The sequence below is a fragment of the Coregonus lavaretus genome, assembly GCF_964263955.1.
Source record: "Coregonus lavaretus genome assembly, contig: HAP1_SCAFFOLD_5640, whole genome shotgun sequence".
Classification (NCBI taxonomy): Eukaryota; Metazoa; Chordata; class Actinopteri; order Salmoniformes; family Salmonidae; genus Coregonus; species Coregonus lavaretus.
Window position 1 is genome coordinate 15,001 of NW_028161042.1, and position 19,554 is coordinate 34,554.

Consider the following 19,554-nt stretch of genomic DNA (forward strand, 5'->3'; position numbering starts at 1 on the left):
AAGAGACACACGCATCACGGTTACACGCCCCAGGAGTCAGAGGAAATGTAAAGAGACACACACAGTTCCTGGTTAGTCTACACATTTAGAAATCCAGGCGAGAGAGCACAGTAGACACCTTGTCACTTTCTAAACGTGTTTAAACGTGTGTGGTTCTTTGCTGTGTATGAATATGGACATGAGAAAGAGCAGATAATAACATGGAATAGACCATGTCACTTTCAGTTGGTGTGTGTTAGTGTCCTCATATGACATGAACTGCTCAAACCAAGTCCATGTGTTATTACGCTGACGGTGGAGGCGTGTCGGAGGCAGCCAATGCTCTGGCACAATTTTCTAATCCCTACTTTTTTTAAATAAGAAAGGAACCTCGTCTGTTGACGTCGCGTGCTGGGAGTTGCTTGCTACGTTTTTATTGAAGTGGATTGCTACGTATTGGGGGGATTTTAATCATCTTATTCCTGGTAAGAGAATTGTGTCTTCTATATTTGTCATGGTTTGTTGTAGTTTTTGTAGAGGACTATAATAATAATAATAATAATAAACCTTGATTGGCAGTTGTCTGCTGTTGTAATGAGCTGTATGCACTTTAAGATTTGAGATGTTAAGTTAGTACTTCTGCCTCACATTCTGATCATTCTGATCATTCTGATGTAATTCTCATTCTGATCTCATTATAATCACAACATTCTGATCTCATTATAATCACAACATTCTGATCTCATAACAATCACAACATTTTGATCTCATTATAATCACAACATTCGGATCTCATTATAATCACAACATTCTGATCTCATTATAATCACAACATTCTGATCTCATTACAATCACAACATTGATCTCATTATAATCACAACATTCGGATCTCATAATCACAACATTTGATCTCATTATAATCCCAACATTTGATCTCATTATAATCCCAACATTCTGATCTCTCTGCATGTTTTGCATGTTCAACAGGCTACATTAGAACAGAGGGACAGATTCCCCAGATTGTTGTTGTCTATTTAATCCTGACCAATGTCAGACACTCAAGATAAACATACCTATTTTTTTTGTTTTTTTACCTGAGAGTCAGCGTTTCCAACATCATTTGAAATGTTCAGAGTTTTTGGAACATTTTTGGAAAGACCTCTACGAGGACTGTTTGGAGGCCTGAGGTGGCCAACCTCACAGTCTAAAATGCTGACGGTAAAACCTCACGAGGGAGCTGGAATAAAGCATATTCAAGCAGAGACTTTGTCAACACCACCAACAACAGGGCTTAGAGGCAGCATCAGTATAGGTGTGGTGCAGACCATTGAAATCCAATACCCTGAAGGTCTGGATTCTGAGGCTAGGAAACATCACAAGTGGAAAGTCTTGAGGAAACATCCGGAGACTCTGATAGTGGATTACAAAAAAGCACTGGGCAAGAACAGAGTCAAAACCAACTATGTTTTCTACACAGCCCACCCCACGGCCTGGCGTAGTGCCCTGTGTCAAACTTACCCCAACGCTGGAGAGAGAGAGACATCAACGATGCCATACAGGTCAACGTGTATGGGGAAGACAGTCACTTAAAGGGCGTCATTACAGTCAATCTCTATCACACCGGTACCGTCTTGGTGCAAGGCTCTAATACCCATCTGAATAACTTTCAACAGGACTTTCAGAAACTGAAGGAACATCTGAAGTAATTTACATGCCAAGGAACATGTTAGAATTGCAAACGTATTGTGTTACATTTGTGGGAAATATGCTGTGTTTAGATAAGAAAAATTTAAAAAGCATATATTTGTACTTAATTATGTCAAGAATTGTATGCACTCATACATCCAATAAAATCTATATTTAATAAAAATAAAGAGTGTGTAATACAGCGACTCACTGGTCCTGGAGTTTGGCTGAGTTGGAGTGGTACTGTGTGTCAGTACTCATGTTGTTGTAGCGACCACACTGGTCATCCAGACTGTAGGCCTGGTACTTATCAGACCAGTCCAGCTCTAGAGTCTGCTTGGCATCTCTGTTACACCTGATACACACACACAGTGGGAGACAGTAGGGGGCAGAAAGCCAGTGTGAGGGTCTGGTAGGGGGTGAAAAGCAGAAGTGAGGATAGCCATGTGATTAACTGTTCAGCAGTCTAATAGCCATGTGATTAACTGTTCAGCAGTCTAATAGCCATGTGATTAACTGTTCAGCAGTCTAATAGCCATGTGATTAACTGTTCAGCAGTCTAATAGCCATGTGATTAACTGTTCAGCAGTCTAATAGCCATGTGATTAACTGTTCAGCAGTCTAATGGCCATGTGATTAACTGTTCAGCAGTCTAATAGCCATGTGATTAACTGTTCAGCAGTCTAATAGCCATGTGATTAACTGTTCAGCAGTCTAATAGCCGTGTGATTAACTGTTCAGCAGTCTAATAGCCATGTGATTAACTGTTTAGCAGTCTAATGGCCATGTGATTAACTGTTCAGCAGTCTAATGGCCATGTGATTAACTGTTCAGCAGTCTAATGGCCATGTGATTAACTGTTCAGCAGTCTAATAGCCATGTGATTAGCTGTTCAGCAGTCTAATAGCCATGTGATTAACTGTTCAGCAGTCTAATAGCCATGTGATTAACTGTTCAGCAGTCTAATAGCCATGTGATTAACTGTTCAGCAGTCTAATAGCCATGTGATTAACTGTTTAGCAGTCTAATAGCCATGTGATTAACTGTTCAGCAGTCTAATGGCCATGTGATTAACTGTTCAGCAGTCTAATAGCCATGTGATTAGCTGTTCAGCAGTCTAATAGCCATGTGATTAACTGTTCAGCAGTCTAATAGCCATGTGATTAACTGTTTAGCAGTCTAATAGCCATGTGATTAACTGTTCAGCAGTCTAATGGCCATGTGATTAACTGTTCAGCAGTCTAATGGCCATGTGATTAACTGTTCAGCAGTCTAATAGCCATGTGATTAGCTGTTCAGCAGTCTAATAGCCATGTGATTAACTGTTCAGCAGTCTAATGGCCATGTGATTAACTGTTCAGCGGTCTAATAGCCATGTGATTAACTGTTTAGCGGTCTAATAGCCATGTGATTAACTGTTCAGCGGTCTAATAGCCATGTGATTAACTGTTCAGCGGTCTAATAGCCATGTGATTAACTGTTCAGCAGTCTAATAGCCATGTGATGAACTGTTCAGCAGTCTAATAGCCGTGTGATTAACTGTTCAGCAGTCTAATGGCCATGTGATTAACTTTTCAGCAGTCTAATAGCCATGTGATTAGCTGTTCAGCAGTCTAATAGCCATGTGATTAACTGTTCAGCAGTCTAATAGCCATGTGATTAACTGTTCAGCAGTCTAATGGCCATGTGATTAACTGTTCAGCAGTCTAATAGCCATGTGATTAACTGTTCAGCAGTCTAATGGCCATGTGATTAACTGTTCAGCAGTCTAATGGCCATGTGATTAACTGTTCAGCAGTCTAATAGCCATGTGATTAACTGTTCAGCAGTCTAATGGCCACGTGATTAACTGTTCAGCAGTCTAATAGCCATGTGATTAGCTGTTCAGCAGTCTAATGGCCATGTGATTAACTGTTCAGCAGTCTAATGGCCATGTGATTAACTGTTCAGCAGTCTAATGGCCATGTGATTAACTGTTCAGCAGTCTAATAGCCATGTGATTAGCTGTTCAGCAGTCTAATGGCCATGTGATTAACTGTTCAGCAGTCTAATAGCCATGTGATTAACTGTTCAGCAGTCTAATGGCCACGTGATTAGCTGTTCAGCAGTCTAATAGCCATGTGATTAACTGTTCAGCAGTCTAATGGCCATGTGATTAACTGTTCAGCAGTCTAATAGCCATGTGATTAACTGTTCAGCAGTCTAATGGCCATGTGATTAACTGTTCAGCAGTCTAATGGCTTGGGGGTATAAGCTGTTCAGGAGCCTTTTGGTCCCAGACTTGGCACTCTGGTACCATTTGCCATGCGGTAGCAGAGAGAACAGTCTATCACTTGGGTGTCTGGAGTCTTTGACAATTATGAGGGCCTTCCTTTGACACAGCCTGGTATAGAGGTCCTGGATGTCAGTGAGCTCGGACCCAGTGATGTACTGGGCTGTACGCACTACCCTCTGTAGCGCCTTGCGGTTGGATGCGATGCAGCCAGTCAAGATGCTCTCAACGGTGCAGCTGTTGAACATTTAGAGGATCTGAGGACCCATACCAAATCTTTTCAGCCTCCTGAGGGGGAAGAGGCGTTGCTGTGCCCTTTCCAGGACTGTGTTGGTGTATTTGGACCACTACAGCCCCGTCGATGTGAATGGGAGCGTGCTCGGCCCTCCGTTTCCTGTAGTCCATGATCAGCTCCTTTATCTTGCCCACATTGAGGGAAGAGGTTGTTGTCCTGGCACCACACTGCCAGGTCTCTGACCTCCTCCCTATAGGCTGTCTCATTGTTGTCGGTGACCAGGCCTACCACCGTTGTATCGTCAGAAAACTTAATGATGGTGTTGGAGTCGTGCTTGGCCACGCAGTCGTGGGTGAACAGGGAGTACAGCAGGGGGCTAAGCAACACAGGGGTAGTGAAATTAAGAATAACTTTTTTTTATATTTGCGCTGCGTTGCCAGGTTACCATTTTTCAATGAAGCACTGTGTGTGTAGCTGGACACACGACAATGCCCCACTGTTCAAAATGAATTTTCAGGTAGGCTAAAAACAAATGGTTGATGGATGAACACACATACACACACACGTTTCAAATGTATTCACCTGAAAATAGGCCTATGTTAAATGTGCTAACTATGTTTTTTGGACCAAATGGACCAATGTTAGTAAAGTAATGACTGTTGGCACGTTGCAGTAGCACTTTTTGCAGAAGACACGTTTCAGTTGAATGTATTCAGTTGTGCAACTGACTAGGTATCCATCTCCTATCCCTTTTAGCATCTCGGCCTCCTGCTTTTTCCTTTGAATGGTTTGTGCGAGTACCTACGTACTGCAGACAGTAGGGGGCGCCATAAGACTAAAACTCAAAGGACACCTTTTTACCCATATCAGGGTCACATTCATTAATAATAATAATATGCCATTTAGCAGACGCTTTTATCCAAAGCGACTTACAGTCAAGTGTGCATACATTTTTACGTATGGGTGGTCCCGGGGATCGAACCCACTACCCTGGCGTTACAAGCGCCATGCTCTACCAATTGAGCTACAGAGGACCACCCATACCGGTGCACACTGAGCAAAACTTAAAACAATTTGCAATGGAAAACGAAAACGAGCGTTTCTTATTGGGCAACTTCAGGTAGTCCTTCCCTGTTTGAGTCTATTTTCCTTTGTTTAGTGCCTAATGAATAGGCTGCAACCCAGCTCAGCTGTCGTCCTTTAGGCCTTTCCTAGACTAATTGTGCGGAAATGTGTGATTACACAATAAAATTAAAAGAGAGGATCTTATAAATGAACCATTTATGTAGTTATTGCTGATGCATCTGAAATATTAATGTTGGTTGAAATGAATGCGGGGAGAGGTGTCTAATTGTGTCACTCACTTTATTTGATTGACAGCCTGACTCAGCGTTCTCTTCAACAGAGCCTGGATGCTCCTGATCAACTCCACTTCCTGTGGCACACAAACACAACCATCAAGTTATTTTCGGATGAGTGTCTAGTGAAATAACGTCTAGGTAACATTTTGTAATGATACAAGTATTTAGGTTTACTTGAGCAAAGACAAATCGATCTTATTGTTTTAATCACCTTAAGCAGCTCCTCCTCTACGCGGTCTTTAATCAGGTCGGGCCCCAGCCGCCGTTCCCGACAGGTTAGGTTATCCGTGGCGATGGCGAACGGGATCTCGGTGGCGTCCAGCGCCTTCAACAGCCTTCTCTTTTGACGCAGGAGGAGGTCTGTCTCGGCCAACAGCTTTTCGATGTGCTGCTGCAGCTCCGACTTCCAGAAGTGGATATCCTGCAGTCTCTCGCCTAGGTGCCGCGTCCCCTCAGCTTGGGTGCGCAGAGTCCCGGCCTCGGTCTCCGTATACAGTGTTTTGGACTCATGGCGAATCCTCTCGGCGTTGTTTCGGTCTATAACGGCCTGGTGAAGGGTAGAGAAGTTATTGACGTGCCATTCCTCCGGGCTGTACTTGGCTGAACGGTACCCCGCGGTAGCCAAGCCGGAGGAGGGATGCAAGCCCTCCATGAATGTGGCCTCTGCGTCTGTGGGCGGGAGCGGATCGCCTGCTTGGGCAACTGACCTGCTGTCGAAATGGGGTCTGGACACTAAAACTTCCGAAGACATTTTGTGGAGAATTGGTGATACCTGATTTTAAAAACACTGCGATCCGACACAAGATTGTAGTGAACGGAGTCTCCGCATAACAACAGCCACACAGGGGAAGTGAAGAATAACTTTTTTGCATTTGCGCTGCGTTGCCAGGTGACCTGTTTCCAAGGAAGCATTGTGAGTAACTGGACACGCGATAATGCCCCACCGTTACAAAGGAATTATCAGTTAACAACAAATGGTGCATGGATGAATACACACACACACACACACACACACACTTTTCAAATGTATTCATCTGAAAATAGGCTTACGTTAGGTGTGCTAACTAATTTGGGGACTTATATATACCAATTTATACGTCCAAAAATGGATGTAGCAACTGCGGATTGCCCCTTTAATTGATTAATTATTATTATTTTAATAATTTAAATAATAACTGTGACTTTTGAGATGACAGTGGCCCTTGTGTGTTTTTCATTAACACGCATGCACGCAGACACACACACCCAGACGTTATGCTCTTCTATCCTTGTGGGGACCTAAAATGTATTTCTATTCAAAATACTATTTCCCTAAATCGAACTCCTAACCACTAACTTCTTACCCTAATTCTAATCCTAGACCTAATTGTAACCCTAAACCTAACCCCTAAGGTTAAAATAGCCTTTGTCCTGATGGGGAGGTGGGAAATGTCCCCATGAGGGATATTATTCCTTGTTTTACTATCCTTGTGGGGAATTATGGGGATTTTAGGTTCCCACCAGGGTAGAAGAACCAACCCCCCACACACAGCAGATTCACACCCCTCCACCTCTTCACTTAAACCCTTTAGTGAGTCAGAGGTCTCTGGTTTATTGATGGGAATCAGTGTCTTCAGGTCTGCGTCCCAAATGACACCATGTCCCCTAGATAGTGTACTACTTTTGACCAGGACTCATAGTCATTTGGGAAACGCCCCTGGGTGTGGAATTTCCTGTTTCACTGGGCTTTGCCACACAATGATGATGCAATTACAGTCTGTCTGTCTGTCTGTCTGTCTGGAGGTCTGTCTGGAGGTCTGTCTGTCTGTCTGGAGGTCTGTCTGTCTGGAGGTCTGTCTGTCTGGAGGTCTGTCTGTCTGTCTGTCTGGAGGTCTGTCTGTCTGTCTGTCTGTCTGTCTGGAGTAGCAGCTCTGATCTTTAGCTCCACACAGTCCACAGTACCTCGTCTCCTCCAGGACTCCAAAAAGGGGCTGTCACTCTGATCGTGGCTGGGAAAGGGTGCTCTGAGCTGGGGGGTTTCAGAGTGGTTCTTTGGAGGATATAATAAAAGATGAATGTGTTGTGTGTAGGACTATGAATATCTGTGTTTGTTTTGTGTGTGTGTGGCTATGTAAGAGGGAAAATACTTGTTAGAAAAGGGGTGTTTTTTTAAATCAGTTTAGAGAAAACACACCACCAGTCACACACTACCTTATTCTAACTCTGTCTTGGTGCCTAATGTTTGGCAGCGCTGTTAGATGTGTGCACACAGACAGTGGCAAACTGTACTTAACACACCAGTGAATTTGAAAGCTAACCAAACCATGATATAATTAATGGGTAAATGTGTATGGTAAAGGTCAGGGTTGGGGTCAATTCAAATTGAAGTCAGTCAGTTCAGGAAGTAAACTGAAATAATTGAAAAAAGGGAATCTATATTCAATGACTTCTCAATAAATGGAAGAGAAGCTATTTCTTTAAAAAGTAGTTCTATTTTTTAAAAGTTAAAATTCAAATCACTTCCTGAATTGGGTGTCTTCAATTTGAATTAACCCTGGTAAAGATTGACAACCAGATTACAATATCCTCTGGGGAAATGGCTAGTAGTGATGGTGCACTGGTGTGTGTGTGTGTGTGTGTGTGTGTGTGTGTTTAGTAGGGATGGGGAATTGATGTGTGTGGCAACAGCAGGTCCGCTTGCATAACTCTCTGCATTGTTGGGAAGGGCCTGTAAGTAAGCATTTCACTGTTAGTCTACACCTGTTGTTTATGAAGCATGTGACAGATACAATTTGATTTGATTTCAATAATGAACTTTCCCAACTTCACTTGTCACCTTCAGTCACTCTCTCTCTTTACTATCTCTCTTCTCTCTCTCTTTACTCAAGCACACACACACACACACACACACACACACACACACACACACACACACACACACACACACCACACACAGACACACCCACACACCCACACACACACACACACACACACACACAGACACACACACACACACATCACATCCCAAAGTGCCCTGATGAAGAAAAACATAACGTCACTCACTCACTCTCACACACACACACCACATCCCTACTGCATCTGATCTGGCGGACTGTGTTTGTAAATGAGTGTTGGAGTGTGCCACTGTGTCCGTAAATAAAAATAAAAAAAAGAAAATTGTTTGGTTTGCTTAATATAAGGAATTTTAGGTATAGCATCTACTTTTACTGGAGAATGACAATTGAGTACTTTTTCCACCACTGTACATTTAAAACCAGATACTTGTAGACTTTTACTCAAGCAGTATTGTACTGGGTGACTTTTACTTGAGTCATTTTTTATTAAGGTATCTTTACTTTTACACACGAATGACAATTAGTACTTTTTCCACCACTGCATACACGTTTCCTGGTAAGTCTGTACACTTTTAAATTCAGATGAGAGAGATAGTACAGTAGACACTGTCACTTAACTTGTTAAACGTGTGTGTGTGTAGTAGACATTTTTTGGAAAACACTGTCACTTTCAAGATGCTTTTGTCATCTTCATACGACACGCACTGTTCAAAACACCGCCGGAAGAGGCATGTCGGCGGCATCCAATGCTGTTGCAGTAGTTTTTTAAACTGTACTTTTTGAAATGCGGAAGGAGCCTTGTGTGTTAGAGTCGCATACTGTGACTCGCAGCGTTTTTGGGGGGATTTTAATCATCCTATTCCTGGTAAGAGAATGTGTTCTTTTTTTCATGGTTAGTTTTAGTTTCGTAGTGGACATAATAATAAACCTTGATTGGGAAAGGGAAAAGGCGGTACCTAGTCAGTTGCACAACTGAATGCATTCAACCAAAATGTGTCTTCTGCATTTAACCCCTCCTTAATCGACGTCCACGGCGTCCAGGGAGCAGTTGTTGTTGTTGGGGTTAACTGCCTTGCTACAGACCCAATGCTCATAACCTCTAGGCTATGTGTCACCCAGTTGTTGGCACTTGTAATGAGCTGTATAAACTTTAAGATTGGGACTTTAAGTTAGTACTTATGTTCTCAACATTCTGATCTTTCTGCATGTTTTGGATGTTCAACAGGCTACATTAGGACAGAGGGACACATTCCTCAGATTGCACAGGACTAAATATACAACAACAACGTGAGATACTGAAGATATCTTTTTTAACCTTAAAGTTCCCAACGTTATTTGAAATGTTCAGAGTTTTTCAAAACATTTTGGAAAGACCACTACGAGGACTGTTTGGAGGCCTGAGGTGGCCAACCTCACAGTCGAAAATGCTGACGGTAAAACCTCACGAGGGAGCTGGAATAAAGCATATTCAAGCAGAGACTTTGTCAACACCACCAACAACAGGCCTTAGAGGCAGCATCAGTATAGGTGTGGTGCAGACCATAGAGGCAGCATCAGTATAGGTGTGGTGCAGACCATTGAGGCAGCATCAGTATAGGTGTGGTGCAGACCATAGAGGCAGCATCAGTATAGGTGTGGTGCAGACCATTGAGGCAGCATCAGTATAGGTGTGGTGCAGACCATAGAGGCAGCATCAGTATAGGTGTGGTGCAGACCATAGAGGCAGCATCAGTATAGGTGTGGTGCAGACCATTGAAATCCAATACCCTGAAGGTATGGATTCTGAGGCTAGGAAACATCACAAGTGGAAAGTCTTGAGGAAACATCCGGAGACTCTGATAGTGGATTACAAAAAAGCACTGGGCAAGAACAGAGTCAAAACCAACTATGTTTTCTACACAGCCCACCCCACGGCCTGGCGTAGTGCCCTGTGTCAAACTTACCCCAACACTGAAGAGAGAGACATCAACGATGCCATACAGGTCAACGTGTATGTGGAAGACAGTCACTTAAAGGGCGTCATTACAGTCAATCTCTATCACACCGGTACCGTCTTGGTGCAAGGCTCTAATACCCATCTGAATAACTTTCAACAGGACTTTCAGAAACTGAAGGAAAATCTGAAGTAAAAAATGTGTTACATTTGTGTGAAATAGAGTGTGTAAGAATCTTTTTAAAGGATATATTTGTGCATAATTATGTCAAGAATTGTATGCACTCATACATCCAATAAAATCTATATTTAATAAAAATAAAGAGTGTGTAATACAGCGACTCACTGGTCCTGGAGGTTGGCTGAGTTGGAGTGGTACTGTGTGTCAGTACTCATGTTGTTGTAGCGACCACACTGGTCATCCAGACTGTAGGCCTGGTACTTATCAGACCAGTCCAGCTCTAGAGTCTGCTTGGCATCTCTGTTACACCTGATACACACACACAGTGGGAGACAGTAGGGGGCAGAAAGCCAGTGTGAGGGTCTGGTAGGGGGTGAAAAGCAGAAGTGAGGATAGCCATGTGATTAGCTGTTCAGCAGTCTAATGGCCATGTGATTAACAGTTCAGCAGTCTAATGGCCATGTGATTAACAGTTCAGCAGTCTAATGGCCATGTGATTAATATATATATGCCATTTAGCAGACACTTTTATCCAAAGTCATGTGTGCATACATTTTTATGCATGGATGGCCCCGGGGATCGAACCCACTACCCTGGCGTTACAAGCGCCATGCTCTACCAATTGAGCTACAGAGGACCACTATTAACTATTAACTTAACAGCAGTCTAATGGCCATGTGATTAACTGTTCAGCAGTCTAATAGCCATGTGATTAACTGTTCAGCAGTCTAATGACCGTGTGATTAACTGTTCAGCAGTCTAATAGCCGTGTGATTAGCTGTTCAGCAGTCTAATGGCCATGTGATTAGCTGTTCAGCAGTCTAATGGCCATGTGATTAACTGTTCAGCAGTCTAATGGCCATGTGATTAACTGTTCAGCAGTCTAATTGCCATGTGATTAGCTGTTCAGCAGTCTAATGGCCATGTGATTAGCTGTTCAGCAGTCTAATAGCCATGTGATTAACTGTTCAGCAGTCTAATAGCCATGTGATTAACTGTTCAGCAGTCTAATGGCCATGTGATTAACTGTTCAGCAGTCTAGTAGCCATGTGATTAGCTGTTCAGCAGTCTAATGGCCATGTGATTAGCTGTTCAGCAGTCTAATGGCCATGTGATTAACTGTTCAGCAGTCTAATAGCCATGTGATTAACTGTTCAGCAGTCTAATGGCCATGTGATTAACTGTTCAGCAGTCTAATGGCCATGTGATTAACTGTTCAGCAGTCTAATAGCCATGTGATTAACTGTTCAGCAGTCTAATGGCCATGTGATTAGCTGTTCAGCAGTCTAATGGCCATGTGATTAGCTGTTCAGCAGTCTAATGGCCATGTGATTAACTGTTCAGCAGTCTAATGGCCATGTGATTAACTGTTCAGCAGTCTAATAGCCATGTGATTAGCTGTTCAGCAGTCTAATGGCCATGTGATTAGCTGTTCAGCAGTCTAATAGCCATGTGATTAACTGTTCAGCAGTCTAATAGCCATGTGATTAACTGTTCAGCAGTCTAATGGCCATGTGATTAACTGTTCAGCAGTCTAGTAGCCATGTGATTAGCTGTTCAGCAGTCTAATGGCCATGTGATTAGCTGTTCAGCAGTCTAATGGCCATGTGATTAACTGTTCAGCAGTCTAATAGCCATGTGATTAACTGTTCAGCAGTCTAATGGCTATGTGATTAACTGTTCAGCAGTCTAATGGCCATGTGATTAACTGTTCAACAGTCTAATAGCCATGTGATTAACTGTTCAGCAGTCTAATAGCCATGTGATTAACTGTTCAGCAGTCTAATGGCCATGTGATTAGCTGTTCAGCAGTCTAATGGCCATGTGATTAACTGTTCAGCAGTCTAATGGCCATGTGATTAACTGTTCAGCAGTCTAATGGCCATGTGATTAACTGTTCAGCAGTCTAATGGCTTGGGGGTATAAGCTGTTCAGGAGCCTTTTGGTCCCAGACTTGGCACTCTGGTACCATTTGCCATGCGGTAGCAGAGAGAACAGTCTATCACTTGGGTGTCTGGAGTCTTTGACAATTATGAGGGCCTTCCTTTGACACAGCCTGGTATAGAGGTCCTGGATGGCAGTGAGCTCGGACCCAGTGATGTACTGGGCTGTACGCACTACCCTCTGTAGCGCCTTGCGGTTGGATGCGATGCAGCCAGTCAAGATGCTCTCAACGGTGCAGCTGTTGAACATTTAGAGGATCTGAGGACCCATGCCAAATCTTTTCAGCCTCCTGAGGGGGAAGAGGCGTTGCTGTGCCCTTTCCAGGACTGTGTTGGTGTATTTGGACCACTACAGCCCCGTCGATGTGAATGGGAGCGTGCTCGGCCCTCCGTTTCCTGTAGTCCATGATCAGCTCCTTTATCTTGCCCACATTGAGGGAAGAGGTTGTTGTCCTGGCACCACACTGCCAGGTCTCTGACCTCCTCCCTATAGACTGTCTCATTGTTGTCGGTGACCAGGCCTACCACCGTTGTATCGTCAGCAAACTTAATGATGGTGTTGGAGTCGTGCTTGGCCACGCAGTCGTGGGTGAACAGGGAGTACAGCAGGGGGCTAAGCAACACAGGGGTAGTGAAATTAAGAATAACTTTTTTTTATATTTGCGCTGCGTTGCCAGGTTACCATTTTTCAATGAAGCACTGTGTGTGTAGCTGGACACACGATAATGCCCCACTGTTCAAAATGAATTTTCAGGTAGGCTAAAAACAAATGGTTGATGGATGAACACACATACACACACACACGTTTCAAATGTATTCACCTGAAAATAGGCCTATGTTAAATGTGCTAACTATGTTTTTTGGACCAAATGGACCAATGTTAGTAAAGTAATGACTGTTGGCACGTTGCAGTAGCACTTTTTGCAGAAGACACGTTTCAGCTGAATGTATTCAGTTGTGCAACTGACTAGGTATCCATCTCCTTTCCCTTTTAGCATCTCGGCCTCCTCGCTTTTTTCCTTTGAATGGTTTGTGCGAGTACCTACGTACTGCAGACAGTAGGGGGCGCCATAAGACTAAAACTCAAAGGACACCTTTTTACCCATATCAGGGTCACATTCATTAATAATAATAATATGCCATTTAGCAGACGCTTTTATCCAAAGCGACTTACAGTCGTGTGCATACATTTTTACGTATGGGTGGTCCCGGGGATCGAACCCACTACCCTGGCGTTACAAGCGCCATGCTCTACCAATTGAGCTACAGAGGACCACCCATACCGGTGCACACTGAGCAAAACTTAAAACAATTTGCAATGGAAAACGAAAACGAGCGTTTCTTATTGGGCAACTTCAGGTAGTCCTTCCCTGTTTGAGTCTATTTTCCTTTGTTTAGTGCCTAATGAATAGGCTGCAACCCAGCTCAGCTGTCGTCCTTTAGGCCTTTCCTAGACTAATTGTGCGGAAATGTGTGATTACACAATAAAATGAAAAGAAAGGATGCTATAAATGAACCATTTATGTAGTTATTGCTGATGCATCTGAAATATTAATGTTGGTTGAAATGAATGCGGGGAGAGGTGTCTAATTGTGTCACTCACTTTATTTGATTGACAGCCTGACTCAGCGTTCTCTTCAACAGAGCCTGGATGCTCCTGATCAACTCCACTTCCTGTGGCACACAAACACAACCATCAAGTTATTTTCGGATTAGTGTCTAGTGAAATAACGTCTAGGTAACATTTTGTAATGATACAAGTATTTAGGTTTACTTGAGCAAAGACAAATCGATCTTATTGTTTTAATCACCTTAAGCAGCTCCTCCTCTACGCGGTCTTTAACCAGGTCGGGCCCCAGCCGCCGTTCCCGACAGGTTAGGTTATCCGTGGCGATGGCGAACGGGATCTCGGTGGCGTCCAGCGCCTTCAACAGCCTTCTCTTCTGCCCCAGGAGGAGGTCTGTCTCGGCCAACAGCTTTTCGATGTGCTGCTGCAGCTCCGACTTCCAGAAGTGGATATCCTGCAGTCTCTCGCCTAGGTGCCGCGTCCCCTCAGCTTGGGTGCGCAGAGTCCCGGCCTCGGTCTCCGTATACAGTGTTTTGGACTCATGGCGAATCCTCTCGGCGTTGTTTCGGTCTATAACGGCCTGGTGAAGGGTAGAGAAGTTATTGACGTGCCATTCCTCCGCGCTGTACTTGGCTGAACGGTAGCCCGCGGTAGCCAAGCCGGAGGAGGGATGCAAGCCCTCCATGAATGTGGCCTCTGCGTCTGTGGGCGGGAGCGGATCGCCTGCTTGGGCAACTGACCTGCTGTCGAAATGGGGTCTGGACACTAAAACTTCCGAAGACATTTTGTGGAGAATTGGTGATACCTGATTTTAAAAACACTGCGATCCGACACAAGATTGTAGTGAACGGAGTCTCCGCATAACAACAGCCACACAGGAGAAGTGAAGAATAACTTTTTTGCATTTGCGCTGCGTTGCCAGGTGACCTGTTTCCAAGGAAGCATTGTGAGTAACTGGACACGCGATAATGCCCCACCGTTACAAAGGAATTATCAGTTAACAACAAATGGTGCATGGATGAATACACACACACACACACACACACACTTTTCAAATGTATTCATCTGAAAATAGGCTTACGTTAGGTGTGCTAACTAATTTGGGGACTTATATATACAAATTTATACGTCCAAAAATTGATGTAGCAACTGCGGATTGCCTCTTTAATTGATTAATTATTATTATTTTAATAATTTAAATAATAACTGTGACTTTTGAGATGACAGTGGCCCTTGTGTGTTTTTCATTAACACGCACGCACGCAGACACTCACACCCAGACGTTATGCTCTTCTATCCTTGTGGGGACCTAAAATGTATTTCTATTCAAAATACTATTTCCCTAAATCGAACTCCTAACCACTAACTTCTTACCCTAATTCTAATCCTAGACCTAATTGTAACCCTAAACCTAACCCCTAAGGTTAAAATAGCCTTTGCCCTGATGGGGAGGTGGGAAATGTCCCCATGAGGGATATTATTCCTTGTTTTACTATCCTTGTGGGGAATTATGGGGATTTTAGGTTCCCACCAGGGTAGAAGAACCAACCCCCCACACACAACAGATTCACACCCCTCCACCTCTTCACTTAAACCCTTTAGTGAGTCAGATGTCTCTGTTCTATTGATGGGAATCAGTGTCTTCAGGGCTGCGTCCCAAATGACACCATGTCCCCTAGATAGTGCAGTACTTTTGACCAGGACTCATAGTCATTTGGGAAACGCCCCTGGGTGTGGAATTTCCTGTTTCACTGGGCTTTGCCACACAATGATGATGCAATTACAGTCTGTCTGGAGGTCTGGAGGTCTGGAGGTCTGTCTGTCTGGAGGTCTGGAGGTCTGTCTGTCTGGAGGTCTGGAGGTCTGTCTGTCTGGAGGTCTGTCTGTCTGTCTGTCTGGAGGTCTGTCTGTCTGTCTGGAGGTCTGTCTGTCTGGAGGTCTGTCTGTCTGTCTGGAGGTCTGTCTGTCTGTCTGGAGGTCTGTCTGTCTGGAGGTCTGTCTGTCTGGAGGTCTGTCTGTCTGTCTGGAGGTCTGTCTGTCTGTCTGTCTGGAGTAGCAGCTCTGATCTTTAGCTCCACACAGTCCACAGTACCTCGTCTCCTCCAGGACTCCAAAAAGGGGCTGTCACTCTGATCGTGGCTGGGAAAGGGTGCTCTGAGCTGGGGGGTTTCAGAGTGGTTCTTTGGAGGATATAATAAAATATGAATGTGTTGTGTGTAGGACTAGGAATATCTGTGTTTGTTTTGTCTGTGTGGCTATGTAAGAGGGAAAAGACTTGTTAGAAAAGGGGTGTTTTAAAAATCAGTTTAGAGAAAACACACCACCAGTCACACACTACCTTATTCTAACTCTGTCTTGGTGCCTAATGTTTGGCAGCGCTGTTAGATGTGTGCACACAGACAGTGGCAAACTGTTCTTCACACACCAGTGAATTTGAAAGCTAACCAAACCATGATATAATTAATGGGTAAATGTGTATGGTAAAGGTCAGGGTTGGGGTCAATTCAAATTGAAGTCAGTCAGTTCAGGAAGTAAACTGAAATAATTGAAAAGAGGGAATCTATATTCAATGACTTCTCAATAAATGGAAGAGAAGCTATTTCTTTAAAAAGTAGTTCTATTTTTTAAAAGTTAAAATTCAAATCACTTCCTGAATTGGGTGTCTTCAATTTGAATTAACCCTGGTAAAGATTGACAACCAGATTACAATATCCTCTGGGGAAATGGCTAGTAGTGATGGTGCACTGGTGTCTGTGTGTCAATCTTGTGTCCTCCTGAGTGGCGCAGTGGTCTAAGGCACTGCATCGCAGTGCTAGCTGTGCCACTAGAGATCCTGGTTCGAATCCAGGCTCTGTCGTAGCCGGCCGCGACCGGGAGACCCATGGGGCGGCGCACAATTGGCCCAGGGTAGGGGAGGGAATGGCCGGCAGGGATGTAGCTCAGTTGGTAGAGCATGGCATTTGCAACGCTAGGGTTGTGGGTTCGATTCCAGTATAAAAAATAAAAATGTATGCACTCACTAACTGTAAGTCGCTCTGGATAAGAGCGTCTGCTAAAATGTAATGTGTGTGTGTTTAGTAGGGATGGGGAATTGATGTGTGTGGCAACAGCAGGTCCGCTTGCATAACTCTCTGCATTGTTGGGAAGGGCCTGTAAGTAATCAATCAATCAATTTTATTTTATATAGCCCTTCGTACATCAGCTAATATCTCGAAGTGCTGTACAGAAACCCAGCCTAAAACCCCAAACAGCTAGTAATGCAGGTGTAGAAGCACGGTGGCTAGGAAAAACTCCCTAGAAAGGCCAAAACCTAGGAAGAAACCTAGAGAGGAACCAGGCTATGAGGGGTGGCCAGTCCTCTTCTGGCTGTGCCGGGTGGAGATTATAACAGAACCATGCCAAGATGTTCAAAAATGTTCATAAGTGACAAGCATGGTCAAATAATAATCAGGAATAAATCTCAGTTGGCTTTTCATAGCCGATCATTAAGAGTTGAAAACAGCAGGTCTGGGACAGGTAGGGGTTCCATAACCGCAGGCAGAACAGTTGAAACTGGAATAGCAGCAAGGCCAGGCGGACTGGGGACAGCAAGGAGTCACCACGGCCGGTAGTCCCGACGTATGGTCCTAGGGCTCAGGTCTCTCAGTTGGCTTTTCATAGCCGATCATTAAGAGTTGAAAACAGCAGGTCTGGGACAGGTAGGGGTTCCATAACCGCAGGCAGAACAGTTGAAACTGGAATAGCAGCAAGGCCAGGCGGACTGGGGACAGCAAGGAGTCACCACGGCCGGTAGTCCCGACGTATGGTCCTAGGGCTCAGGTCTCTCAGTTGGCTTTTCATAGCCGATCATTAAGAGTTGAAAACAGCAGGTCTGGGACAGGTAGGGGTTTCGTAACCGCAGGCAGAACAGTTGAAACTGGAATAGCAGCAAGGCCAGGCGGACTGGGGACAGCAAGGTGTCAGCATGCCCGGTAGTCCTGACGTATGGTCCTAGGGCTCAGGTTCTCAGAGAGAAAGAGAGAACGAAAGAATTAGAGAGAGCATACTTAAATTCACACAGGACACTGGATAAGACAGGAGAAGTACTCCAGGTATAACCAACTAACCCCAGCCCCCCGACACATAAACTACTGCAGCATAAATACTGGAGGCTGAGACAGGAGCGGTCCGGAGACACTGTGGCCCCATCCGAAGAAACCCCCGGACAGGGCCAAACAGGAAGGATATAACCCCACCCACTCTGCCAAAGCACAGCCCCCGCACCACTAGAGGGATCAATCAATCAATCAATCAATCAATTTTATTTTATATAGCCCTTCGTACATCAGCTGATATCTCGAAGTGCTGTACAGAAACCCAGCCTAAAACCCCAAACAGCTAGTAATGCAGGTGTAGAAGCACGGTGGCTAGGAAAAACTCCCTAGAAAGGCCAAAACCTAGGAAGAAACCTAGAGAGGAACCAGGCTATGAGGGGTGGCCAGTCCTCTTCTGGCTGTGCCGGGTGGAGATTATAACAGAACCATGCTAAGATGTTCAAAAATGTTCATAAGTGACAAGCATGGTCAAATAATAATCAGGAATAAATCTCAGTTGGCTTTTCATAGCCGATCATTAAGAGTTGAAAACAGCAGGTCTGGGACAGGTAGGGGTTCCATAACCGCAGGCAGAACAGTTGAAACTGGAATAGCAGCAAGGCCAGGCGGACTGGGGACAGCAAGGAGTCACCACGGCCGGTAGTCCCGACGTATGGTCCTAGGGCTCAGGTCTCTCAGTTGGCTTTTCATAGCCGATCATTAAGAGTTGAAAACAGCAGGTCTGGGACAGGTAGGGGTTTCGTAACCGCAGGCAGAACAGTTGAAACTGGAATAGCAGCAAGGCCAGGCGGACTGGGGACAGCAAGGTGTCAGCATGCCCGGTAGTCCTGACGTATGGTCCTAGGGCTCAGGTTCTCAGAGAGAAAGAGAGAACGAGAGAATTAGAGAGAGCATACTTAAATTCACACAGGACACTGGATAAGACAGGAGAAGTACTCCAGGTATAACCAACTAACCCCAGCCCCCCGACACATAAACTACTGCAGCATAAATACTGGAGGCTGAGACAGGAGCGGTCCGGAGACACTGTGGCCCCATCCGAAGAAACCCCCGGACAGGGCCAAACAGGAAGGATATAACCCCACCCACTCTGCCAAAGCACAGCCCCCGCACCACTAGAGGGATATCCTCAACCACCAACTTACAATCCTGAGACAAGGCCGAGTATAGCCCACAGAGGTCTCCACCACAGCACAAACCAAGGGGGGGCGCCAACCCAGACAGGAAGATCACGTCAGTAACTCAACCCACTCAAGTGACGCACCCCTCCTAGGGACGGCATGAAAGAGCACCAGCAAGCCAGTGACTCAGCCCCTGTAACAGGGTTAGAGGCAGAGAACCCCAGTGGAGAGAGGGGAACCGGCCTGGCAGAGACAGCAAGGGCTGTTCGTTGCTCCAGAGCCTTTCCGTTCACCTTCACACTCCTGGGCCAGACTACACTCAATCATAAGACCTACTGAAGAGATAAG

At 44.7% G+C, this 19,554-nt stretch overlaps 1 protein-coding gene across 1 annotated transcript in view; it reads right to left on the reverse strand.

Moving 5' to 3' along the window:
* Window positions 1-14,775, reverse strand: part of LOC311121177 (tektin-4-like) — a gene marked incomplete at both ends in the record, with an annotated part of 17,739 nt that extends 2,964 nt beyond the window's left edge. Inside the window, 3 exons of the mRNA XM_084195699.1 lie at window positions 10,647-10,790; window positions 14,028-14,098; window positions 14,236-14,775. Coding sequence (XP_084051825.1) covers window positions 10,647-10,790; window positions 14,028-14,098; window positions 14,236-14,775 — 755 coding nt within the window. The remainder of the gene's footprint in view (window positions 1-10,646; window positions 10,791-14,027; window positions 14,099-14,235) is intronic.
* Between the last annotated feature and the right edge of the window lie 4,779 nt (window positions 14,776-19,554).